At 43.8% G+C, this 27,299-nt stretch overlaps 1 protein-coding gene across 3 annotated transcripts in view; it reads right to left on the bottom strand.

Moving 5' to 3' along the window:
- Positions 1-1,358: 1,358 nt before the first annotated feature.
- The window catches only part of ARID5B (AT-rich interaction domain 5B), a 121,447-nt gene continuing 95,506 nt past the window's right edge, over positions 1,359-27,299 (bottom strand). For all 3 annotated transcript variants that reach the window (XM_042790426.1, XM_033004286.2, XM_042790432.1), the window contains 3 exons: positions 20,961-21,058; positions 8,325-8,523; positions 1,359-4,366 (listed from right to left, as the gene is read on the bottom strand). In XM_042790426.1, the coding sequence (XP_042646360.1) occupies positions 2,216-4,366; positions 8,325-8,523; positions 20,961-21,058 (2,448 nt within the window). In that variant the 3' untranslated portion in view covers positions 1,359-2,215. The remainder of the gene's footprint in view (positions 4,367-8,324; positions 8,524-20,960; positions 21,059-27,299) is intronic.

Genomic DNA, 27,299 nt, shown 5'->3' with positions numbered 1-27,299 from the left:
AAGCTTCTGTTTGCATTCGCTGTAGATTTTTATACTCTCTCCCCTTCCCCCCGCCCTCTTCCCCCCCCCCCCCCCCCCCCCCCCCAAACCCCCCAAAACCCCTGATTCTCATGTGATTCGGATCTAGTGCAACTTGACTAGAGATGCCCTCCACACTGCGGCCTCTGCCCGGATGAGCCTGCAGTTCTGGTTCCTGTGCGACTTGTGGAGCAGCAGGATGCTCTGCACTGGCACATCCATGTTCTAAGTTCTACTAGTCTGTTTATCGATCAATTAAATATAGTTTTACCACAGGAATATAAAGTATTTAATTGAAGAAGCTGGATCTTTAACAGTAGACGAGTATATTATTCTGGTTTCCACCTTTGGATATTAGGTATGATACATTATATACTGTATTTGGCTTCATATCACGGGAAAATTTAACGACATGCCTAGCATGCAAGGTGTTTCTTAGTAGTTTCCATTTTTCTTTTTGTATTGATTATGCTGTCTTTGAACAGTAACTGAGATGGTTTGAATCACAACCAATTTTCACATTGTAAAAAGCCTCCAGGTCACACTTCGCTTTATCGATGTTCTATGCTCAGCTGCGTGGTGGTGATGTCCTGCAAAGCGAATATACATCCATAGGGAAGCTCTTTCCTTAGGAAAAACCCAGCCCCTCCACGCCCGGGCTTTCCCCCTGCACAAGGATGCCCAGGGAGAGGCTGAGATCCCCGGGGGGGGGGGAGGTGTGGAAGGCCCATCCCAACCACTCCATGCAACCCCCTGCCCATCCTACGGAGCCCAGCCCCCTCGCGAGGCACAGGACCCGTAAGCCTCTGGTCCAAATCAACACTGGCTCCTGTCCTAATTTCTGAAATTCTTGACATTCTCGCAAACCACAAATCCGTTTTCCGGGCTCCTCTGTCATCCAGCAGCTCAAGCCAGGGAGGTTTGGTTTTCTAGACCGTTTCTCTGGTAGGCAGCAGGGTTTCACAGCCTAGGTAAGGTGAAGTACAACGCTCGACAAATTCACGGACCACGATACGGGAAAGCAAAGCTCGGTGGGAGGGGAGAAGCGGCGCAGGAGCCATCGCAACAACAGGAGGAGCGCGAGAGGTGCTCAGCACCTCGCTGGGGCGGGCCGTGGGGAAAGGAACCTTGTCTGCATCCTTGCACCATAACATCACCTACAGTATGTTTATAACCATTAAGATTAATCTGAACCAGTTGCTTCAGTTTGTAAACAATAAACGTTACCACAAAAAAAAAAACGAAACAAAAACGCTGCTCAAAAGTATAAAGAAACTGGAAAAATTACAAACACATAAAAAAAAAAAAAAAATTAGGACAGCCACAGCCTTTAAAAAAAGTTGCAGATAAAATGATACTGTTTAATTTAAAAAAAAAAGAAACCCAAAACAAAACAAAACCAAAACCAAAAAAAAAAAAAACCCAAAACAAACATAAAGAGCACAGAATATACTGGACAAACAAAACTATATAAATTATTGTGACCAAATGTGACACCGGTAGTTTACGAAGTGGATATGTACAGTCAAATTAAACAGTGTTTACCCTTCTGTTCTAATAGTGTTAAAATGAAAAATCTACTGCCGTTTTACTATACATTGCATTGATTGGATCTTTAAAAGTCAGGAAAAGTTACCCAAAAAAGCACATCCACTGATTGTACGGATTCTCGGCCCGCTTCTCATTTCCAGGTTCATCTCGAGTCCTTGACTCATTTGCAACAACGCACGGCCTCTGGTCCTCGGCTCAGTGAAAGGCAAACGCAGCCCTCACCCGGGATTTCAGTGAGCTCAGGACTGGGCCTGCATTTCCACGGCTCCCTTTGAACATTTGCTCTTACCATATACAAGTCCTTTCAGAAAACACATATGCAAAATCCAATGATTTTTTCTTGCCTTTTTTTTTTTTTGTGTGTGTTTTGTTTTGTTTGTTCTTTTTTTTTTTTTTTTTTTTTTTTTTTTTTTTTTCAGGGGCAGGGATAAGGGGTGAGGGGGGCTAATGTGGGAGCCAGAATTAAAGAAGCAGTCCTGTCTCCATCAAACTCTGAAGCGCTCCTCTAGGTGGGGTACGACTGCATCCTGGTTGACAAAAATACAGATCGCTAAATCTGCAAGACACCATCACGGGGGGGGGGGAGGAATGTCGCTAACTTAACTTTTCTCCTCAGACCTTTTTTTTTTTTTGTGAGCGAGGGGGTTTACAGTTTTGTGCTGGGATGTACAGAGGATAGCTGGGAAGGTGGGAACGCGGCTTGAGGGTTTATAGCAGCTAAAGGATAAATGCTGTTATGCAAAAGGTCACCGTAGGAACTTCCTACCGGTGTTGCTGCAGCTAAGTGTCTGTACAGTTGCTGAGAGTTTGCAGGGGACGTGAGGAATTGTCTTTGCACCATGAAGGAGTGAAGAGCCAAAGGCTGCATTAGTGGGGACAGCACGGTCTGGTTTTTCAAGTACTGCAGGGGATGAGAATACCCGGGCGGGAGGCGACTGTTCAGCCCCGTGCACAGGCTCCCCGGGTACAAGCCTGGGAAGATGGGGGCTGACAGGGGAAATTTGTGGCTTTCCAGCATGCTGCCAGAATGGAGGCCGTGCACCGGCTTGCTGCCTTCCCCCTCTGGGTCGGGAACCTTGTCTTTCACCGGGGTCTCCTTGGTTAAGTGCAGAGGAGAGACCGCTCGGATTTTTTTTTCCGAAATGACTTTGTCCAAATCCTCCAGGCTCCGTTTCAAAGGCCGGGCAGCCCCCACGTTTTGAGGGCTCGTTCTGCGGTTGATGATAGGGTGCACCATCCCCTCCATCTTCCTCAGATTCTCCAGCCTCTGGGCCTGCTGCTTCCCAGACCTGTGGAGCAACTCGCTGTGTTTTTTCGGGGCTGTCATGGCCATGGGGGACACGCGGCAAGCTTTGGGGTTACAGTCTAGGCTCACCGCCTGGCTGCTCGCAGCCTGGAACGGGGAGATACCTTTGCCTTCTTTCTGGGCCATGGACGAATGAGGGAGGCTGGAGCCCGGAGCCTTTGCAGTCTGTTTGTGTATGCTCTTTGGAAGACTCAAGTCTGTTGGCTGATCATCTGAAGAGGCCTCCACTACTGCCTTTTTTTCTTGCTGATGCAAAGATGGGCGGTAATTTAAATTTAGTTTTTCTTGGTGTTTGTGTTGAGTAAAAGTAGAAATATTTTCAGACTCTCTGAACATGTCCCGGGGGAGGTACTTTGATGTCTGTTCATTATTAAGGTGGTGTTCTGTGTGCCTATAAAGGCTGTGCAGATGAGGTGATGAATAAAAATCTGCCAAGAAAGTGGGCACGTGGGAGTGCTGCAGTGCCCTTTTCTCACTCATTTTATCTTTGCAGTCCTGGATATCCATCTTCGGTATGTATGACTCGGCAAGAGAACTGAGGTGATGTTTTGAAAAGTCACAGCGCTGAGGATCTGGTTTACTTAGCACGTCATGTTTAAAAACGTCATTAATCGATTTCCTTTCTTCCTTGGTTTTGAAACTCTGTACATGTTGTATGACTGAGGGCCTATTAATTGCTACGGGGTCCGAACTAGGGGCGTGGGGACCTTGCGACATGCTTGAGGACAGTTCATCTCTGCTGTTCAGTTTCTTTTTGCTGATCAAAGGTGGAGGAGAACCATAAGGATAGCTACACGAGAGGGCCGCCCCGCTGACCTGCGACAGCAGCTTCTTCTTAGCCAGGGGCGACATGATGCCTGGGTTACCCTTTGAGTAGAGCAGCGGGGTGTAACCGAAAGCGGAGTCATCGTTCATGGACCCAGGCAGCTCCTTCTCCTTGAACATGTCGAAGTTCTGGACCACCAGTACTTTGGGTGTTTGCTTCAGTGCGTTGTGGATGTCTTCGTTTCCCAGCTGGTCCACTTTCACCGTGCAGTTTGCGATGTAATCGGCCATCTCTGGCAATTTGTCATCTTCCATGTCGCTCTGAGTGGGCAGCTGGACCGGGAAAGCCGTGAAGGGCATTTCTGGAGGCTCACTTTCTAAGCTGTCAGTAAAAGCTTTGTGTAGTCTTTGTTCAGGCTTTGTGTCTTCTAGGGCATCTGCTGGGGGGTGTAATCGTTTCGTGGCAGTGGCATCCAGCACGGTGTCTTCTTCTGGGGACACGGATATACTTGAGAAAGAGGACGAGTGCTGAACCTCCTCCTTGGCTTTCTCACTGTTCGTGCTGATTTCTGTCAGGTCTGCCTTTTCCAGAGGCAGTGGCCGAGCTGTTTCTGGCAAAAGAGATGGAGGGCCTTGCACGGGTTGTTTCATCTCTCCCACTGTAGGATGTTCAGGGAAATTTTTCTGGTCTGCTGATTCTTGATCCTTCTCTTGTTCTGATGAAACCTAATAAAACGATTCAACAGACAGTAATAAGAATGCGGTGTGTTTCGGCACACTGTTCGTGAGATTACACACAGTACAGCGTTGGCTACTTTTAGAGAAGCACTTGCTAATCACCTTGCTGGAACACGAAGGCTCTAACGCCAGCTACTGCTCTCAGACAAAGAGACCTACCTCCTAGAAATGTTAAGACATATACCATCCCTGCCAGCGTCACAATAAGGCGTTTCAAAACAGCAGATGTTTGTAACCTGACAAGAGGCACCAGCGGCTTGACCAGATAGCTAAACGCTGAGGTTATACTCTTTTAAAATTAACTCGGCAAACGCAGGAGAGAAGATTTCATAACGCAAACGATAAGGCTATAGAAATTTCTCCTGCTAGCCAACTTCACCTACGAAAACAACACGATTCCCATGTTTTTTCTTATATAAAGTCTCTCCAGCGTAGTTATTTAAAATTCACTGATCACAGAGGAGATCATTCACACCCAGTTCTGCATTAAAGTGTGAAAATGATAGAAATGGCATACTAGGAATCCCTATTGTAGGCAGCAAATCACTGCCACAGCTTAACTAGGACACACATTTTTTTATTAACGGATTAAAATGAAGTTGTCAACATTCAGTAAGCGTGTGTGCCCGCTATTACAAACATGGCTTTTATACGTTATCGTCAATGGGACCGCAGCTCTTTCTGCTCCCCCATTAATAAAGCTTGTGTGCACAATTCACACTATTCATCCCATTATGTAGCCGACTGAACTGTGACCCATGGAGGTCACCAGAGCGTCCCATCTGCGATCCAGCTGACTGACAGCCCTTTTCAAAACTGCTGTCACTCTCCTCTGACATGTCGTGGTAGAAGACAGTCATAAAACAGCAGCATTGTGTGAGTCCTTTATTATTATTGTTTTCTTTCTTTCTTCATTGTAAAGATAAGACGCATCAAGAAAGTTATTATCTAAATGCTGCTTTATGGTCTGTCATAGGAGCCGGGGATCGGAGAAGGTCCTAACGAATCTAACCCTCTCAGAGATTTATTTCTTCGCAGCTGCTTTTAAATATTCCTGTCTGTTTGGTTGGCCTATTAGTTACAGTGTCTGTTAGTCATCCTAACTTCTTCTTTTTAAACTCATAGCTGCCTCTTGCAGCCAAATACCATCATTAGGTCCTTTACAAAGTACCATTGCTAGTCTCTTGAGCTTATAAAATTACAGGAAAATACCAGACAGATGAGCAAAGCAAGGAGGAGGTAAAAAAAAAAAAGAGAAATCATATTTAATAACTGTACATTCTGCTCTTTGTTTCTGTTAAGCAACATTTTGATTGAAGTTTCAGCTATTGTGAGGAAATGTGCAGTCTAAGGCTAATAGCATTTTGTCTGGTATCTCGTTACATTGACAATGTCATTGTGACAGCAGGAAAACAGTGAAGAGCACAAAAGCAAATGCTACCTTAATAAATTAAAGTTATATTCTCTCCCTGCATACTTCTTACGGTGTATGAGTTGAACATGCAATTGAGAGGACCGCACATTAGTAACTTGATTACGCTCTCACAGCTTACAGCTACAGCCAGTTTCTAGGCCACGTGCAGAAATGGTTTAAGCGGTGGCTGTGTTGGGGCCATACCTACACATCTATACGTGCAGCTATAGAGGCTCCCTGTGAGCAACACACCACCACTGCTATGCTGGGATGGGGACTGCACCCAAACGTGGAGCCTGGCACGGGGCCCCACTGCTGGGGGACAGCCGGGGCGAGAGGGACACGCAACCTTCTGCTCGGCTCCAGCAGACTTGGATTTTGCTCCATCCAGAGGAGTCGGACATCTCCTTCCCGCTGGCCCCGTAAGGGCCACGTCCTGGGCACGAAGCCTGCCCTGTGGCAGAGCACAGACGAGCTCTGCAGCTCTGAACCCACGCCGGGTGGAAGCACCCACCCCTGCAGGCCCCTTCACTGCTCGGGCTTCGTGTGACCACCTACCCGTAGGGTGACCTGCATGAAGGCTGAGGTCCTCAATCGCCCACCATGATTAAACAGGGGCAGGACATGTCTTCCACCCCAGTTAGGGAGGAGACGATAATTCTGCTATAAAAGGTACCATTTTACAATAGGAAACTGCTGTAATTGTACATTTTTATTGTCTCGTCTAGGCTCCCTACGTTTCCGATAAGCGCAGCTTAAGAACTCTTCCTGCAAGCCACACAAAAATAACTGCAGTTTAAGCAGCAGGAAGTTTGAGATAGGGAACAACAAAAGCAAGGAAATTCAAAGTTAAGGCTGACGCTCTGTTGCTGACTTGTTATGTTGTGCTTAGCAGTGGCGGTACGGATACTGTGTAACGTATCTCGCTGAACCAAGACCCCTCAATAAATAACCAGGCACGAAGGAATGACACAAGGAATGGCACAAGCCTTCAGTTTGCATCTCTTTGCTTTGGGCAATTTGTGTTGCAACCTTCCAGAGACCGAAGCTGGTTTGTGCACGCTCTCCTCTCTCTATGTATTTTTCATCAGAAGTGGAGGGGTTTTCCCCCAACAGGGTCCCCTGCTTCAAAATTACAGTGCGAGAGGAAACAAAACCCCCTCCCTTCTCTGTGGAGTGCTCTTACTTCCGATGTTAAAGGTTTTGCTGATCAAGGCAATTTAAAACACAATTTCTGGTTTGGATGGCAGACGAAATTGTCCCTATAAGCACAACTTTAAGAGGAGGTGAGACACGAAAATTAAAATCTTCTGTTCTCAAAACCGGGTACACAGAGTCCCAAAGGCATCCATGTTTACTGGTCCTGCATTGTTTTTTTTAAACAATGAGGAGGAGGATTGTTGGTAGCTGACTCAATACCAATTTCCAAACTGGTTTAGAACACAGGACTTATGTACCTGCCAGACAGCCATGAAGTCAAAGGAGCAGCCATAGTCTGCCGGGCACATCATGTGTTTCGATATTCTTTAAATACTTACTTTCACTGCAACGCCTTGAAGGCTGCCGTGATCTGGCAGACTGAGACAGGAAAAGCAACGTCTTGTGTAGGGGCTGTGTGCGAGGAGCTTCACCGCCTCGTTCACACGGGGCGCAAGCAGGGCACAGGAGAGAGTGGGCAGGATGTGCAAAAAAAAAAGTGCTTAAGCAACACCGGAGCAAACCCCCCACTGATTTTGTGTCACTTAGCAACATGCGATATTTACTCTTATTTGCAGACAAATATGAATTCTACTGATCTGTCTTACCCCGGGCTGTGAACATAAAATCTCTTCCATGAGGGCTGTCTAATGTCTGCAGGTAAGGTGGAAACGGGGGCCTGCCGGTGTGAAACAGGTGACAGAGTAGGAACCTACCTCAGCACAAAACCAGCTGTGGCATGTGAGAGGGAAGTGGGTCTCAGTTAGGGCTTGGAAGGAGGTTCCCTCAAAATCTGACCTTTTAGTCCAAAGAGAAATTGAGTGTAACACGAGAGAAATCCTGAGGAGTGATATGTTTTTTGAGAGACGTGCATACATATGTGAGCACAGAAGGGCTGATCCAGAGGTTACCATTATAAAAAGCAGCTGTGTCCAACAGTTACCACAGTATTATCAACAGTATTAGAGGTTCCCGCACCCTATACTTAGATTAGGAAATAACTGTGGTAGTTGTGTGGTTTCCTTTTGGCAGCTGCTGATCTTTTAGTGGTGACCACTGTATAATACAATGAGCAGAAACGGTACTTGTTACATCCAGTGCTTGGTCTTCTGCCATCACCGCTATGCAATATGGAGCCAACCGGTTGCTGTTTGTAGCCCAGCAAAATCCCAGCACAGACAGCACCACAACAACGGCATTTCCATTGCCAAGCAAACTCAAAGGCCAACTGGGTGGAATTCTCCAATTTAAATCAGGCATTTTGTCACCGGATTTCACGTGATTTAAAGCTGTACATTTTTAATTGAACAGTTGAAAAGCAGGAAAGGAACCAACCTCAGATGCATCTTGGGGTTTCTGTGCGCTATCTTTTTCCTTCTTGCTCTTTTGGTTTTCATTTTTGATGCGTTTTGTTCCAGACACTTTTGTTTTCGCCTCACCCTCCTGGGAACTGTTATCCTGTTTTCGAGGTTTCACTGGAGGCAGTGGCTTATCTTCCTCTCCTTTAATAAATCTTTCATATGGCAAGATTAATCTGGGGGATTAAGGAACAAATAATTGATCAGGTTTTGCCGTTCTAGCAAAGAACAAAATGTATCTACTATGAGCAGTTTACTTAATAAATCCATTTTCTTCCATGCCATAAAAGCAACAGCGTAAACTCTACATCTATAAATCCAAGTATGATAAATCAATTTATTTGGCAAGATTATCATGTGGCATAAATTCAGTGGAGTTGGAGTTGGTGTGGATCAGTTGTCAGTAACACTGCGGTGGTTTTTGCCGCTACACCAATTTGTAGCAGATGAAGATATGAGACCGATTTAAAAAAAAAAAAAAAAAAAAATCCACCATTTATTTTTATTTTCCCTCCCTCCCTTTAAAAGCATGCAGCAAACCCCAGGAAAACACCTACGAAGCCACAGCCAACTTGATAACAGCCACACAATTCCCAGGCTGGTGGTTCCCCTGGGCGCGAGGCGAGTGCCAGGAACTGGGCAGACGCCGAGAGCGCGGGGCCGCGGGAGAGGCCAGCGGTGGGCACAGCTCCCGGCACGCTGCCCCCCTGGCAACGCACCCGCACAGCCACGGTCACCGCGCCCCTGCCTTCGCCAGCCAGTCTGCTTTAAGGAGAGGGGAAAAGGGAGTTTTTCGCCGTGGAACCGTCCTCCGCAAAGCGCACGACATCACTTTTAAAAAAGCAAGGAAAAAACAGAAAAAAATAATCCTCCTCTGAAAGCATCAAACACACCGAGTTTAAATCTATCTGTTTTCCCTGTGCAATTCTTGATCTGAAAGGAAAAATAACTGATATAATTAAAAGGGATGGATTGCATTACAATCTCAGTTTCAACTTCAGTGATTAAAGTTTTTATAATGCATTTGGTATGATTAATGACTCACTGTGGGATTAATACAAGACTCAGACTTTAAAAATATGAACTTTAATACAGCAACCATAATTTGTTTAAAAAAAAAAAAAAAAGACAAGTTGACTCTATGAAGAAAATGTACTTTGCTTATAAACAACATAAATCTGTTCAAATACCAGGAATCCTTAATTATCTTTAATCTAAGACTCCAAGGCAGAAACCTCTTTGGTTCAGATATTCGTTTGTTATCCTAGAATCAGCTTCTAAGCATGCAATTTTGATTTACATACTTAGATGTTCAAATACAGTTTGGGCTTAAGAGCGCAGAAATTAGATTGCTCGTGATCATAATATTTTACATTTTAATAAAATACAACATAAATTATGTTAAAATATAAACCTAATTTATGCTATATTAGAAACAAAATTCATTAACTGAGCATGCTCTGACATGGTATGTGCAAAGAGGCGTGAATAATACTTTCTAGCCCTGAATTTGGCAGGGCTCCAGTAATGAAGCTAAGCAGAGCCCACAGGGAATATTCATCTTCAGATCCCATTACAAACTGAGTTTAAACATGTTACAGCTGCTAAAACTGGAAACTGCTCCCTCTATGCAAACTTAGCAAAATAATACGTAGTTGCCAAATACCTGCTTCCCACTGTAATATTACAGTTAATGTTTATATAATAAAAAGCATAACTAAGCAGAATAAGAAAAAAATAATCTTGTTCATACTTGAGGCTGCTACATTTCATTCGCAAAGCGCAAATATCGGTGAAAACACCGAATTCCTCCCCACGCTGCACGAAGCGCTCTGGACTTCACGAGAGGCAAGGTTGGATTTCACACAGGGCAGCGCCGAGGACGCTCCGCCATGTGTTAAATATTTAAAATCGCTTTTAATAAAAACACATTTTATTACAGTAATTGTTAGCACTGCGAGGGGAGGCTTGACTTTGTTTTGTTTCCATGGGAACGCGTCGCCCATTAAAAATCTACATATTCCATCCGTGACGGTTTCAGACGCTGTGCCGTGCCCCGTGGGAGCCGGGGACGCTCCCGGCCCACGAGTGGGCCTTCCCGTGAAAGATGCCGCGTGATTAACCCCCGTGGCTACGGCCGGGACGGGAGCAAGGCCCGGGCCGACACGATTAATCACCGCTCGCGTGCTCTCCACCGAGCCTTGTAGGGTAGCGGGGGACGCAAACTCCTCCTCCTCCTGCTGCACCTCACCAGAACTCATTAGCTTTGGCGCTAATTAGTAACCGTGCCTTAAATTTCCTTTTCTGATCTTAAGGGTTCATGTGGGAGTACAAGGTTTTCATTTTAGTTATTTTTCACTGAGCTCAGCAGTTGGCAGGCCGACAGCAGTAAAAATACATTTCACATAGCCGGTCAAAGGCCCGGAGCCAGCGGCAGGAAATCTGGAATTAAATGTTTCGTGTATCGGGGAGGCGGCATGACTAAGGTAAAACTGAATCAAAACACAAGGATGGCTTGTTCTAGGATTTTCCCCTCCTCGTTTGAAACGAGGGCCAGCAGGCTGCCGTTCCCTGCCGCCGCCGAGGTGGCTTTCGGGGGCCGCGGGGGGCAGCTGGAGGGGAGCCGGGCAGGAACGCGGGCTGCGGGACTCCGGGGAGCAGCACCGAGCCGAGCAACACCAACAATTGCCGCTTCACGTAGAGATTTCCGTCGGTTGCAATTTTCACTGAATGTTTTTTCAGTTATCCTGTCGTGGTACAACACAATTACCCACAGGATATGATCTTATCATTTGATTATTAGAAGTTTTTATAGCACAGGAGTAATAAAGCTAATACAGCGCTCGGAACATGTAAGCAGCCGGCTCACATGCCATGAAAGCAGCCGGCTTAGCCAATTTAAGGTCAATATTGCCCAACACAGGAAGAATGCGATCTGCTGCTGTTAGCCAAATAGTTTAGCAGAATGTGACATGTCTGAAACCAGCACAAGATCATTTATTTTTTTTTTTTTTGGTCAAATATTTGCAGCGCAGGTAAGATTTAATCAATCTTTGCACAAGGAGAGGTAAAGACGACGTCCAAAAAATGGAGCCAGATACCTCAAATGTATCACATTTTGGAAACAACAACCACGTTTTCAGTCGCTTTGAACTGTGGCTGTATTTCACGGCGGGGGGGAAGTATCAAAGTATTCATAAAAAAGGAAAAGCGGGGGAATATTTTGTGGTCTAAGGAATATTTACTTGTAAAGCCTGTGAGGAGACCAAATAAAAGGGTCTTTATCATGATCAAGATTCCAATATTAAGATTAATAAAATGTATTATTTATAAGTCAATTAACATAAATAGAATATGTAAGCACTAGTGTATTAAAAAATCTTTCCACAGGCAGCAGATTTTTAGCAGCATGAGGTTTTTTTTTTTTTTTTTTTTCCCTGGAATAATACAAGAATAACATTTTCCAGCCAAGAGCAGAAACAGTAGGGGAGTCTTTGCTATCACAGGGCTTCTTATTAAATTCAGTCACTGTGAAAAGCCAGCCTTTTTTTTTTTTTTTCTCTTTTTTAAATAAAGACAACTTAAAATCAATACAAGTTAGATTAACAAATCAGTACTATACTAATCCTGATTTATTACAATCGGCAATATTAAGTTTAATCACGTATAAACTGCTACTCAAAAAAAGATTTTGCTTTACTAAGTCCTGAATTAAATAATGGTGCAGAGTGTACTGAGTTTTCAGATCTGCATCATCTGATATTATGAAAAATTCAATGTACTTCTCTGCAGCAGATGTCAGAGGTCAGCAAATCTATTACAGTAATGTAAGTAATCTGGCTGTCTGCCAACCTTTTTTTAAAAAACACTGAAGCAGATAATTTTATATTTACAAATTTTAAAATCCTCCAGGGACTGAATCTCTTTCCCAACAAAAAGCAGAAACTTCACATTAGAGAAATGTATTTCACAGTATATCAAACATGTCTTCATCATTAGCATTTCATAAAAAGAAAAAAAAGCCCTTAATCTTTATTAGTCAACATTTTTTTCCCAGCTACAGAACTAACAATACAAGATCTCATCCAAGCCAGTAACCACTACATTTTCATGTATTGATTATGCAGAATGAATGACTTTTTTGGCCCGACTCTGCTTCACGGGACACATGAGAGCACATCTATTTATAGACATGATAAAAAAAGTAGTCACAATAATGCAAAGGATCTGACCAGCCCAGAAAGAGGAAGGAAATTAAATGTTAAGGCTGCCAGTTTCCTCTTTAATTCTCCCCACTGTGTATGGATATTACGGGGCTCTCAGGCCAGGGAGGAACCATATGCCCAGGACACACAGAGTGAAGGAGGGAAGAAGGCAATTCAGCACAACCCCTACAATATTTTTTATGTCGTTTGTTTCAGTGTTTATTTTTGTTTTCTTTCTGGCAGAATAAAATATTCCAGCATGTCTCCCGTTGACATCATCTTGCTTTCTCAAGGGCTCCAGGCCCAACACAAAACAGTGTGCAATGGAGCCTCTCAGCCACAAGAATAATCTTGGAAGTACTTAAAATACTGAAGCCCATTCCTTGGGACGTGCTGCCCCGTTCCTATGCCTGGCCAGAAGATTAAGGACGTTGGTTGTAACAGGAATGGAAAAAGATTTAAATCTGCTCCACTAAACGTATACAGCAACCGGCTAACCTGTGGAACTCACTGCCAGTGGATATCTCGGGGCCAACGGATTAGTGAGATTACGAAAGGATTAGATGCTAATGTAAATCATGAGAACATTAAGCTCTTAGATTTTCAAAAACACTGAAAGGGGACAGACAATAAATCTCTTTACTGGAAGGAGTCTGGAAAACCCTTCCTGGGCACATTATGCCACAGTGGCTCTTGTTCCTTCCTCTGAAGGCACTGCCGGAGCTGGGGGACGAGACGGCCGGTCTGCTTGGTTCAACCATGGGGTTCAACAGGTCCTGAGAGCAGCTGGGCAGAGCCGCCCGCAGCCCCTGCAGCCAGCGGGTCTGAGCGCAGCGCTGGGACCAGCAGCCGCCGGGCCGGGGCAGCGCGGGATGGCTCCAGCAACAGCCCCCGCGGTGCTAAGGGGCCCCTACCGATAACCCCAGGGAGAGAAACCCGATTCTTCTTCCCTAGAAACTCAGGGGCAAAACATTCCGTTGCATTAAGGGACCAGCAGGAATGTAGCTCTGATCCCAGGAGAAGTCTTGCCTTCTTTTACCCTAATGCTCTTCAAAAGGGATAAATCTTGGAGCAATGCTGCCTGTGTAAGCACAGGGAACAAGCCACCTTCGACAGCAATCAGCTGGTGGGGATAGTCAAGACCAGGAGACAGCTCTCCTGGGCACCAGCAACAAACTCCCAGCAAAGAGGAGGGGAGAGGAATACTCCAAGATCTCAGCCTGACTTCTAAAACGTGAATATAAAATACATTGAGGAACACAAGCAAAGCCTGATTTCCCCGGACCTCATTGTACAATCCAGGGGTTACAAAAGCAAGCCTCACATGCTTTTGTGCAGAACACAATAGCAATAGGTTTGTTTGCATTTGCCTGAAGTACAAAACTGCTATGTATTTTATCAGCAAAGACAAAATATGTTTGAGTTCAATTTTCTTCCCAAAGAACTTTCCTTCCTTAAAGAAATGGCTCTTTCATCCTTTCATCAACAACTTTCCTCACAGCCCACTGGGAGTGCTGGTGGGTAATGAGAATAGCTTCGTGGCTGAAAGGTGGGAACTGCGCTGCTGTAGGAGAATTCAGACACTTTGTTTTAAGTAAACTGGAAATTAGTGACATTACAAACACAGCTGTTGATTTAACTGCACAGCCAGGCGACGGAAGCTCAGGCACTCTCTATCCTATGGCTCAGCAGGGGGAGATGAACAACTCCAGCCTTTTGCCTTCGGTGCACATTTACTGCATGGGAAAGATTCAAAAGAAGGGTGACGAGGACAGAGCCGCTTCCCCAGTTCACTCTACCAAAATTGCTACAAGCGTCTGTTTTGGCCACGGTCACCATTTCTCCACCTGGAGGCAGATATGCATTTTGTTTGGTAGGTCCATACAGTCCCTGCAATGCTTGGTCCCTATGATCAGGACAAACTTACAGATGCCATTTTGCATTGCCTGTGGGGTGCAGGCCTACTGGAGGGACTCCAAAATCCTGCTGACCCTCCCTGGGAGCTCTGAGCCACATCTCCGTTGCACACAGTTGAACAAACTAGGGGCAACCTCTGCCATGTTAGCAAAGCCTTGCAGTGAAGTACAAGGTGGAGGCTTCCAGCAGACCTGGTGAATCTGAGCAGAAAGATCTTACTCCTCATCCCTGGTGCTGCTCCTGCATAGGAGAATGGCACATCTCCCATCACGCAGCACCCTCCTGGGGCAACTCAGCTCCCGGCAAGGAAAAGGGGCTTGTTCCCTTGTGTAGAGCCTGTCCCGACTCCTGGGTGTCAAGAAATGAGGTTACCGTGTGAGACACACTTTACCTGATGTTGACCAACCACGAGCACCCAGCTCAGCTGCTAGGAGGGACCCCGAGAGCCCTGGGCACGCCGCACAGCCTCAGCGCCCGGTAAGCACTGACACGCACGCGTACGGCGGGCACGCCTGGGATGTTCCCCTCTGCTTGGGTGACAACCCACCCGGGAGCGCCGGGGAGCACACGGCATCCCCCGATTCTGCTGGAACAAACTCCCGGGTGGAAAGAAGGATGCGGCTGGGAGAACAACTGCCTGCGAGGAGAGAGATCATCTGTTTGCACACACCGGAAGGCAGTGCCTGACTGGCCAGCACCCCTGCACCCAAGGACTCCTGCTGACTCCAGTGCTGGTCAGTAAGTCTCCGAGACTGAAAACCCAGAAATTTTGAAAAAAATACATGTTCTCAGATGTTTTGAATGGACAGCTAAGGATCTGTTTTAATGGTAAACAATTGCATTCCTCTGTCATCTGATACTTTTTAAATTTTGGGGAGGGGGGAAGCTTTCTGAATTTTCAATAGTTCCTTTGTTAAAGCATCTGTTACTCACATAATTGAAAAGATGTTTGTTCAGTGGTATGCTTGAGAGTACAGTTATTTAATCTTAATGATAAAGCCCTGAGGGCAGAAAATCATAAGTAGAAACCTCTTGTTATTTATCAAAAAGAAAAAAAAAAAAACACAAACCAAAAACCCAGGAAAAGAAAGAGAGAACTGAGACACCTCATCTATCTTCAGGCTTAAATTTGTGCTTGATGGAAAACTATTGAGACAATTTGCAACTTGCGAAGTTTTCTGAGAGTCTGGGACTAGCTGAAGTGGGAGGGGGGCAGGAAAGGGGGGCGAAGACCAAAATAAAACAACCAAGTTAGTATGACAAGAAAAAACTGCTGCTTGGCAAGTTTTTTTTGGGTCAAACAAAGAACTAGCTGTAGTTTACAGCATGACATAATATTTGATTCATTTTTGCCTGAGGATGTTTTCACACTTAACAGTGTAAATCAAAACCTTCTATTAATTACAGTGTGTATTAAAAGATAACCATAAGCATTTTCATGTAGATACTACACTAGCCTATTTTTTGTTCCCTCTAAAAGATTGGCTCCTATTTCCTACAAAACTCCACTGAAATGCTTACACATTACCAAAGTTATCCAAATGCTTTAACAAAACCAAACAGCATTTGCATGGAACACGAGGCTCTCTTGCATATTGAATTACTGCACAATATCCTTAGGGTAAAGAGCCTTTACGGCTGTTAAAGGGAAACCGTGTAAGGGACTTATTTTGACTCGCCTTGTGTTTCTGATAATATATAATATTTATGTGAGCAATTTAGATAGAAAAATGGCAGAACAGGCTCTGAACTCTACAAGACACTGTATCTCCTGGGATTTAGTCCCCTGCTAAGGGATGGATGCGCAGCGTGCTCTGCAAGTGCCCAGGGGCCACACTCACTGCCAGAATAAAACTCTCTGCAGGTCTGTGTCCAGAGCAGGGGCACTGCCACCCTGATGCACTGTGAAGAACCACGACCTGCTCTGGGGACTCACCTCACCTATCTGATCCTCATCGTGTCCTGGGTGGTTGTGGCTCTGCAGAATACTTTCCCACTCAGCTGCCTAAATTTGCTGAGAGCATGAAGCCTAAGAAACCTCTCTCCAGCTGGGTTTGACCAGGACAGTCTGGTTTTCAAGGTGCTAGTGACTCGTGAGTGCCAGGCTATGAGACACACTGCTGAAGAGCAGGACAAAGCCCGTGAGATGCTCTAGGTCCATCCTTGCTGTAGACCCCAAGGGAACCAGGCTCCCTGCAGCACCTGAAGAGGCCAGGAGGGCTACTGCTCTATGGGACTGTCCAGCTGCCTGCCACGACACCTTCGAACACCGACACGTCCGTCCACCAAAGCAGACAAGGAGTGTTACTGCATGCCGTTGCACACCACAATTCCCCGGCCCGTGCGTGTCCGTGCATAGCTTGTGCACAAGGCTTGCTTTGGAGGAAACCAAGATGAATCACAGCCAGACTTGGAGGCAGAAAAAGGCCCCAACAGGCAATTGCTTGTATTTTTGTTTTGTTCAGTGCATTTTATTGGGAACTTTATATACCTCGCAAAATAGAAGGTTGGGTTTTCTGGTTAGGTTTTGGGTTTTTTTTTTTTGGGGTGGTGGTGGTGGTGTAATATTTATGAAAAATCCCTAACAACGTCATCAGCACTGCAGAAACACAGCCTATCGTTCATGCCGGAAAATTAAAGCTGCCGATCATGTGTTTCGTATAAAAGTGAAAGAAACCTCAAACCCTGCATGTGAAAACCACATCTGCATTATAGGGGAAGGCAGCATGGAGAAGAGTACTTCGCAGAAAAGTAGCTGTTTCTGAGGGTTTCTTGGTAAGAGAGAGATGTAGGGTATTGACAAGGGCTGCAAAAGTTTCACAGGAAAGGTTCAGGCTGAATCAGCTAATACCAAGCACACACGCCTCTAGCTTTCTGTGATCATGCAAAGTAAGTGCATTAAAGGAGCCCAAATGAAGAAAGTAATGACCAAAACAACAAACACTCATAAGCTCTGTACGGTCTGAGTTGTGCACAGAGCAACAGCCCCACAATGGGAAAACATTAATGCTTTTTATATTGGTAATCATCTGTAACATGAGCAATTAAGTACAGTACTAATGGACTATAGCCAAGAGCCTGGTACTAATATTAAAAACTGACAGAGATGAATAGGTTTGGAAGGAAAACTAGGCTGACAAAGACATTTTTATGAAGTGCTTGGGCCTATTTGGAATAACCCAATCAGAGGCAGGTTCAAACCAGCCATGCCTACAGTGACAATAACGCATTCATTGGCATTATACAATGCCTGCTATGCTTTAAATAAAAACACCCATTGCTTCTACTCAGCAACCTGCACTTTCATTATTATACTCATTAATAAAACAAAAGTTGTCTAACTAATATACAAATAACACTTACTGAAACACTGGCAGCCTCGCCTTGTTTTAAAATGAAACCAGTTACTGGAAACACAAACCATACTACATGAAAAATGAATCAGTTGATAATGCACACAAAATCTTTCTTTCCCTTTTACCAGGGAAACAAAGCAAACACCACACTGACTGAAACACTCTGCCTACCTGTACCACACCAGCAGCAGCAGCAACCACCACAACCCCCGCTCCAAACAGGGGGGCATGCAGAGGGGAGAAAAGCATTGCCCGCAGACTTTAAATCTGGCTTTCTTTCAGATTTTGCCATCCTTGGTACCGTGGGTCTGCAGCAACATGCTGGCTTTTCAGAGGTTATAAACACCTCTACATTTCTTCATGGGATTTGTTAGACAGAGCGGCAATTCTGTCCTCTCTTAGTGTCTTTTTGTTTGTTTGTTTGTTGTGTTGGGTTTTGTTTGTTTGTTTGTTTTTCTCTTTTTGCCCTTTGAAGTTGTGTGTGATACTCCACCTTGCAGAGGGGAACTTGGAGAGGGCGGGAAGTTGGGATGCAGCACCTGTATGGGACATACACGTCATTCCACTCCTCAGCATCCTACGGATGTCACTGAAAGGTCACTGCCACCTAAGCAGCCTTGATATACTAAAGCCAGTGCAAACAGCTAGTAGCTTCTCTGTCATCTTGGAAGAAAGCTAGTTAACACAACACAGATGCCCTTGAGATCTAGTTGTAGCAATGAATGGCAAGGGTAAGTCAAACAGCAGCAGGATCAGTGAAGTCAGGGAACTGTCTGTTCTCCTTCCAGTAAGCAAGGAAAGGCCAGTGGGATTCAGAAAGGAAAAATCATGAGGTTTATTCAGCATTTACTTCCCAGCTTAATTCAATTTCCAGTTTAGCTTTACAGCTCACCTTCAAGTTAGAAAATGTACGTGTGTCCTGAATCATGAATGTGTATTCCTGCACTGCAGTTCTAGCTTTAGATTAAATGTCATCTGAGCACTTCAGCTATAAATGAGCATTACATTTACAGGTGCTGTAGTTAAAATTACCAGCTGAAACAAACCATGACAATTTCATTTACTTTTTTTCCAAGTCTGAAGCTTAATACAGCTTTTTTTTTTCCTGTGGTGGAAAAAAAAAGTGGCTAACACTAGAAACCTAGAGGTTGGCCCAGTCACTGAGGTTTTTTGTATACGCACTTTGGTTTTCCAGACCAGATTTGATAAAGAATATTTTAGGTAAGCTCAGGGCTAACCTAAAAATCATGCATGACTTTTTCTTCAAATGCCCTCTTTTGACAGCTTGCCAGAGACCTGGAAAATAGGTGTTGCCTCATATCAGACCTAACCCAGAACTACACAATACACCGGCACCCAAGAACTCAGATTTGAGCTCTTCAGTGTGCTAAGAGCAATCTAACTATAAAGTAAAAGGCTCTTTCCTTGGACTGGCTTAAGGCAAGCAGAACTGCTTTTGGTTAGCCTGGGAGGGGTTTTCAATCTTGAAGGCATCATGAGTCTGCTCAGGTTTTCTAGTGAGCACAATGGGCTTTGTGGCACTTCATAGCATACCCCTGAGTAACTGCTGAGTAAGTCCCATGGACAAGTCTGCATACATCGAAGAGGAGTGCAGTTCAAGGGTTTTGCATGTGAAAAAATAAATCACTAGCATGGAAGCAGAAGAGAGAGACAAGGGTTCATGGAGTATTTGTGAATGGCTCATTTATTTTTCCACAACTACAAGAGACGCACTCTCTCGGTGACTCTAGGATTTCAACACAGAGTCCAGAAATGCTCGCTCCCTGTGCAATGTAAGCCTGCAGAGACCTAACTCTCATGCGTGCCTGGGTCTCCTCTGTCAAATAAACAACATCCTATAAAGCACATCTGGCGAGGGAAGACCCAGACTGCCAGTATGAAACCCATCAGCTGGCTCGGGTGCAAGAGGAAGCCGTGAGACTCTCAGGGCTGTGATGATGGAGGGGAAGAGCTGAATATCCACAAGCTGATGAGTCAATTAAAACAATCTATAACACTTGTCCACAGCGTAAAGGCAGGGAAAAGCCCTGTCTGACACACACAGCAACTCACTCAGTTTGCTCTGCTGCTTAGATCGATCTCCAGAAAGCTTCTAACTCTTAACTTTTATAGTGGCGTTACATGCAATGTCTTTGTGCATCCGAGTCCTTATGTCAGAGATGTCTCCTGTAAATCAGGGTGATCAACCTCCCCCTCCATGAGGAGGGCAGCATCTCCCTTGGAGTGGCCAACCCGTAAGACGCTAACAGAAGGTGAAAAACTGCCCACCAAGCACAGCTCTGCTGTGCCGCCTTGTGCATGGGCAACTACAGTCCCTTCCTGACCCCAGCAGAGGAGCTTGCTTACGCTCAGGAACAAGAGAGTGGACTTTCCTTATCCGAGCCTGAAATTGCAGAGCTTTTATTAGCATTTGCAAGTCTAAGAAAAAAAAAAGGAAAAAAAAAAAAAAAGGGAAAAAAAAAAAAAAGAAAAAAAGAAGAGTTGTTTCTAAAAACCATACCAAACCAAAACAACATTCCAGCTCCAGTATTTTATTCAATGCGTGCTGGCTTCACGAGCCCTGGAAGTTATTATCTACATGGGAAGAATAAGAAATCAACAGTTCTGACCAGCAACAATGGCTGCAGAGAAAGAGTGTTTGGCAGCAGCTTGCAGGCAGGGAGGAGGGAAGGAATGCAATGCTCTGCATGACCTACAACATTAACAGCACCCTGCATTGTGGGCCACCCCATTATTGTGATCACAACCACAATTTGCTTAATTGGTATCCCTAAAAAATGACAGAAGACAAGTGTTTGCATCAATTAGCTGTCATTTCTTATTCTTCCTTGAGTATGTTTTGCTCAATTTTTCAGCTTCTTTAACCAGAAAGCTGTTGCAAAAATTAAGACATGTACCAAGAAAAAATCAGATGCTTGTTTTATTTATTTAGTCACTGGAGACATACACTCTGGTTTAAATTACAATAGATTATCTGACTAAACTGCTGGGGGAATATTTACTATATCTTTAAGAAGCTTCTCTCTCTGTCTCTAATTCTTTATAAAACGCTTTGAAGGCTCTCCAAATTAATTTTTTCATTATTAAACAAGCATTTCAGATTTGTTATCTTACCTTTCATAATGTCTGCGAGTACATGTAGCAGCACTTGTGCTTCCAGGGTTACCACCTAATTCATCATAAATATGTTTCCATTGTCGACGGGCTGTTATCTGTAAAAATGGCAATGGAAAATTTAATCTTGCATCTTTACAGATTCTACAGCGTTTGAGTTCACAACAACAAATGCATGTGTGACACTTTCAGAACAGCATGTACTACAAGCACTATAAAAGCCCCTACAGAATATATTGAGTGCACAGAGCTTTGGGTGTCTTTTTTTCTTTTTTTTTTTTTTTTTTTTTTTTTTGGTAAGTTAACACTATGTCTATTTTCTTTCTCTCTAAAATGGAGTGATCTGACTGATTCATTATCAAGTCACAAGCAATATGGCCTCACAAAAGAGAATCTCAATCAATATAGGGTCATTAACCATCAAAAGTTATGCAGACAAATCCCACGGTGAATTATGAAAATGAAGCTCAAACCATACTCAGCACAAATAATGATTACATAGTTATTTTAACTGAATTAGAGAAAATAAATCTGCTGCAAAACCCAAATCCACCACAGAATTCTGTAAATCCACAAAAGCATAGTCCGTAACTCTATATGTTACAAGCTGTTTATTTTTATCCATTTATGTCAGTAAAATATATAGATCAAATAGTAATGAAATCTTAACATACTCCAATGTTAATATTTGAGCTATGTACTTTATTGGACCACGCTGATGAAAATAAACATCTTGTAACATATTGAGTTGCATACCATGGTTCTGTTTTTTTGTACAGAAATTAGGATTATACAGAATAACAGATGGAAGACCTGGCAAAAGAATTGTTTCTGAATACCACTTCATTATTTTATATATTCTGCTATATTTAAAACAGGAAGAAAAACAGGAATAGGACAAGCACAACAGATAACCCTCTTTTGCCTGCAGCTCATAAAGAAGGCCAGTGGAAAATTGTGGGGGCAATTTGGGGAGAATTTTGTAATTTTCTGTGGAATGTTGTGGATTTTAATATATTCAGCCCCGGAGGCTTCTTCGGAGTTACCCACAGAGCAGTCAATGGCGTTCACTAAGGAGCTAAAGGCAGCAATCAGAAGAAAACAAATATTACAACTTGCAATCTGAGGCCTGTAATTTTAATCTAAACAAGAGGAGATAGCTACTATCATTAAATATTACAGGGTAAGAGGTGTTTCTTTTTCACTCAATATAAAAGGAAAATCATTCCTTTGCAGAAATTATTCTCAAAAGCCAAAAGTATGTCTGGAGACATCATTTGATAATGCTACAATTTTTTCAAGTTTATTGTTCTCCTTAGAAAACATCAGCATCTCCAACTCACCACTAGCACCTGTACATAGTTTGCACCTATAGATACTTGGAAAAAAAAAGGAGCATTTTATCTTAAACCTTATTTAAAGCAAAACAGACTGACGGCATTCACTAATTTTATTTTCTGTCTTCTGTAACCAACCCAAAGACCACAGGCACAAGAGACAGACTGCAATTCAAGGACAAATTCTGCACAAACGAATTATTTAAATACAAATCAAACACTCATCTGAGAATAAGGTTCATTTTAAGTCTATTTTAAGTTCTTATGCTGCCTCTTCCTCAGGCTACACACATTTCTACCTATTATTACTACTAAAGGGCTTGAAGAACTAGAGTCCTAATGAGCCATAAAGAACACTGACTCCTGAGATTATGAATGGATGCTCCTTCTACAACCTGAAAGGTCAAAAAAGAGTTGGACCATGTACCCTGCTGTGGAGAAATGCCTGGATGGGAAGCTACCTCTGGTCCTGCCTCCCACACCTACCTCACCAGTCCTCGGGACAGGCAAAGGACTGGGGCACGGCCAGACAGCCCTTGACTTCTGCTAACTCCCCAAAATCACAGAACTCCTGAGGACTGCTGCAAGCGGCTTTACATTAAACCAAGTCTCTGGCAGCCTCACAGTCTAGGGGAACGGAGATGCACAAAGCCAATCTGGGGGTCTGTGCTCTGGCCCTCTGGCAAGCACAGCCTGGCTGGCTTGCAAGGCCGTGGGCCAGGACCTGATGCTTTGGCTAAGTACAGTGATGCTGTGCAGAAGCTATAAATGAAAGCAAAGGATTAGTCAGCAAGAGAACTATGGCAGCTCCCCTTTTTAAACATCCTGATGTGACTAAGAAGCATGGTCTCCATTTTCAAAAGGAAAATGTTAACTGTAGAGCCTGTTTTATTAACTATGAGCTGACTCAAGCTGGAACACCAGTAAATACAACCAACTTTAAGAGGAAAAGGGAATCCCTTTGAAATCCCTGGATCGTTTCTGGTGTCGCTTTCCTCTATGCTGCTTAGAATAATAGTATTTACACAAACATTTGCCCAGCTTTAACCAATTCTGCCTCTGCAACAGACCAGAACTCCTTGGTAATTAGCAGAGCTGTGCCCTCCCACATACAAAGCTAAGTTTAAATTTGACATTCCCTGAAACGATTGTTATTCTAACAAAGCCTGGGGTTGAGTTTTCCCCTGCTCTGGAAAGCTTAGGTTTTATGCTTAATAAACTTCAAAGGACTGAAGTAACTGATAAATTACATCCTTAAACAATCTGAACAAAATGCTGCACTGTGGAAACTTCACAGTTGTCATGCAGAGCAGCACCGCTCAAGCTGGATGCTCATGCTGGCCACCTCCAAATCGAGCATTGCTTTCTCTTCTCATACGAGCCCTCCCAGCCACCACAGTGACTGGGAACTTCCTGAGGAGCCCGGAAAGGGCAGCACTTCGCAATGCTCTGCTTATGGTTGCTGTTCCATTCCAAAAATGCCTGCCTTGGCTGCTTTTACACAGCGGTGTTAACTCTGAAAGGTTTTGTATGCACTCCCGGTGCATGTCCAAGACTGGGGCACATGAGGAACAGAAAGGCAGGTAACAAAAGGTATGAAAATGGTAAAATATTTTAGCTGCCTGGGCAGGGAATGTCCCATAAAGATTCAGGAGCAAAGTGTTGGGGTTTTATTAAGGGCATGGAGCTATAGTGGGATAAGCAAACTAAGACCCTGCAAAGGCTTTAATAAATGTCCTGAGCACTTTCATTTCACACTTTTGATTAATTCAGCTTCAGTTTCCTGATGTAAATTGACCCACTCAAGTAGAAAACATACAGAAGACAAAGAACTTTTGCTGCTTTAGTTTTCAAATTTGTTTTTCCATATCCTATCAGTATACACATCTCTCCCAGTGCCTGCCACATTTCTAAAAATGCAAGATGCTCCAGGCTGACCCATAAATCAAGACAATTGCACAGACCAGTCTCATCTCTGACAGCTTCCCATTCCAATGCTGGCTTTAGTTTTAAAGTAGTCTTCCGGTTTGCAGACCCCCCTCACAATTTGCTCCAACCTACAGCTTCACAATCCTAGAGCCGGGCCCACTGGAAGCCAGGAGCTTTGAAAACCTCTGTGGCGTCTTTCCCCATCAGCAGAATTCAGAGTTAAGCAAGAGACTGGCCTGCCCAGGGACCTGAGAGCAGATCCGATCAGGTTCCTATAAGCACAGTATTAAGCAGTGACTGGTACTCATGAACAACCAAATAAAAGCAATTATCTTTACCTATTAGAGGACTGTTTATACACGTGCTTTTAAAGGTGTCTTCTGCTCTGAGAAATCTTAAGGTCTTCTGCACTGTAATACCAGGCCCCAGCTCCCTTCCTCATGAAAAGGCTTCTTGCTTATTTCCTGTTGCAAATCTAACGGGGGGATTTTCTGGTCATGGTATGTGATGTTCACAATGCTCTTCAAAACAGAGCGCTGGGTATTAGCTCTGTATGAAACAAACCCAGGTAGCTTTGCATTCCAGTGATATATCAGTTTCTTCAGGCCTGCCCAGACACAGGACTGCTGTACATGTCAATCATTAATTTTTAAAAACTAAAGCACTTTCCTGTTGCTTCCAGGAGGCAGAAGGTAAATGAGATCCCACCAACCTTTGGCAAAATTTAAGCTGCTGCACACCAAAGGTTAAGCTCCACCTAATTTTCTTTTTACCCTTTATCTTTCTAAGACATCTCCAGGTAGAGTACATACAGCACCACAGCCTTCTGCAAACATGCCAAGGCACTCCTTTTGTGCTGGCTTAAAAGAAAAAATGCCACTTCATGACTTGTCAAGGACAACTTTTTAGGTAAGTCCTGGAAGTTTCCCATCTATGAACATCCACACCTTTCACTCACTTGACTTAGGGTGACTGAGAAAATTCCAGATAATGGCTGTTAAATGCCACTGCCAAGCCCCCTAGAACGTGACATTGTTTTGTATTTCATCCAGGGATTTGGGAACATTTTAAATCACTCATACTGTGAAGGTCTGCTATACAGAATGGTTTCCAATGCATTCTCCTATTATTAGTAACAAAGATGCTCATTTCATATATCTTTGTTTAAGAGAAACATGATCCCACCAACTCTGAAGAGACAGCTTCATCTGTTAGGGACTTAAACCAATTTGTACAGGTTGCTATTTTTATTAAGCCTGTATTATGTCCAACAAGAAGTACATGGGAGTGTGGTATTACACAGTTATAGATGACAACTAACTAAGAATTAGTAATCAAACAGATAACGGAGAGATGAGAAATGACCCTCACAAGTACTCTACCTGGAGAGCCCTTAAATATGACATATGACACAAAATCATGACTTGACACTACTAGATATCCCGTATGTACAGGCAATACTCTCTGTCAAGCCTCACTGGATCCGTTCCAGCCCCTGACAGATGACAATAAAGGAAAGTCAGACAGATGGCTAAGAAAGTTGTTCTCTGCATCTCAAATCCAATCCCTGGCTGTTTTCATTCACTTTTAGATCTTTAACTGACAGGACTGGACTCAAAGGTCTTGCACTGTTCTGCGAATCTGGGCAGAAGCTGGAAAACACCGTACATAATCTCTGCTTGTTTCTCAAAGATGTTTTTAAAGCCCCATCGAAGCATCTATACATGGACAAGGTGGACAGGGGATGAAATGAAATTGGTCTGGCTATCATTGTTCTGCCAAACACAAGGATGTAAAGTTAGCAGATGCTTTAACTGGGAAGGTTTTTACACTTACTAGTAAAAAACTAGTCATCTGACCACTCTAAGTTCCCATCTGTGATTATGACCAAATCTTTTATTTGTTTCCTGTTCATAAAATGGTTGTCACATGCTGAAGCCAAATATCTACTTCTAAATATTATTTTCTTTACAATATGTCCAAGAGAAAAGATCCATTTCTATCTCAATGCATGAACCAGAAACCTGTGAAATTTTAAAACGAGTTAAAGATGATGAAGCCCTTATAATGGACAAATGACTTGTTCAAGTCAGATGGAAGGGTCCATATAGATAAATGTGTATTAAGCAGAGTATGTTCGAGAAAGCCTTTGCTCTGCACATAACTTCGAATCATCAGTAGATATTGGAACTATGTGTGTGAGTGGTGGATTCTGGTCATTATTGAATTGAAGCACTCACTCAACCTAAGGAGACCTGCCTAAGATTCTGGAACTGATGCAGAGGTCTATGTCAGCCCAGTCATCCACTGTCTGGCTGAAAAATTAAACATGAATCAAACAAAAGCCTCTCAGCAGTGCTCACCATGATAAAATATATACAAACAAATGCAGCTCAGCAAACTCAATGAATAACAACTGGCCATAAAATAATAAAAAACAGGGTGTGCACAGGTCAAAGTATTGCAACTGCCATTGGTTTACCTTTCAGAGAATGTAAAGCAAAGGCAGATCTACATTGAGGATAAGACTGTTAACAGAAGAGAACGAGGCCAGGAAACCTCATGCTCCATGTACAACTTAATTGCATCACAACAGTTCTCCCAATTTCAGCTCTTCTGTAGGGAGCACAGATGCCACTCACATCATAAAAAGAGGATCAGGCCCATCACCTCAGTCAGAGTCACTCTCCAACCAAAGCTGGGCTCCCAGGTATGTCAGAGGGTGTGAACTATGCTTGCCTTGCCATTTACTGACCAGACAACAATTGTTTACTTTCTTCTCTATGAAGATTAAGCACCACTGGTACATTTTCATCAAAGGTGACAAATGCCCCTAAACAACAGAGAACATCTGTCACTGAGAAAAGGACAGGAGCTTTGAGACAAGGGTGGACTGATGCTACTTTGGATGATATTCTCATGTGCGTGATCCTCCTCTGATACTCTCACATTTCTGGTACTGTTGGTAGACCTGGCTCTCTGGCCTCATGTTCACAAACTCACCATCCTATTCCTGCTCTGCCCCGCGCACAGAGGCTCACCTTCTCCAGTATCTCTAAATCCATCCCTCTCC

Source organism: Tyto alba, unplaced genomic scaffold (assembly GCF_018691265.1).
Source record: "Tyto alba isolate M040663 unplaced genomic scaffold, T.alba_DEE_v4.0 Super-Scaffold_1, whole genome shotgun sequence".
Taxonomy (NCBI): Eukaryota; Metazoa; Chordata; class Aves; order Strigiformes; family Tytonidae; genus Tyto; species Tyto alba.
This window is presented reverse-complemented; position numbering and strand designations above follow the sequence as displayed.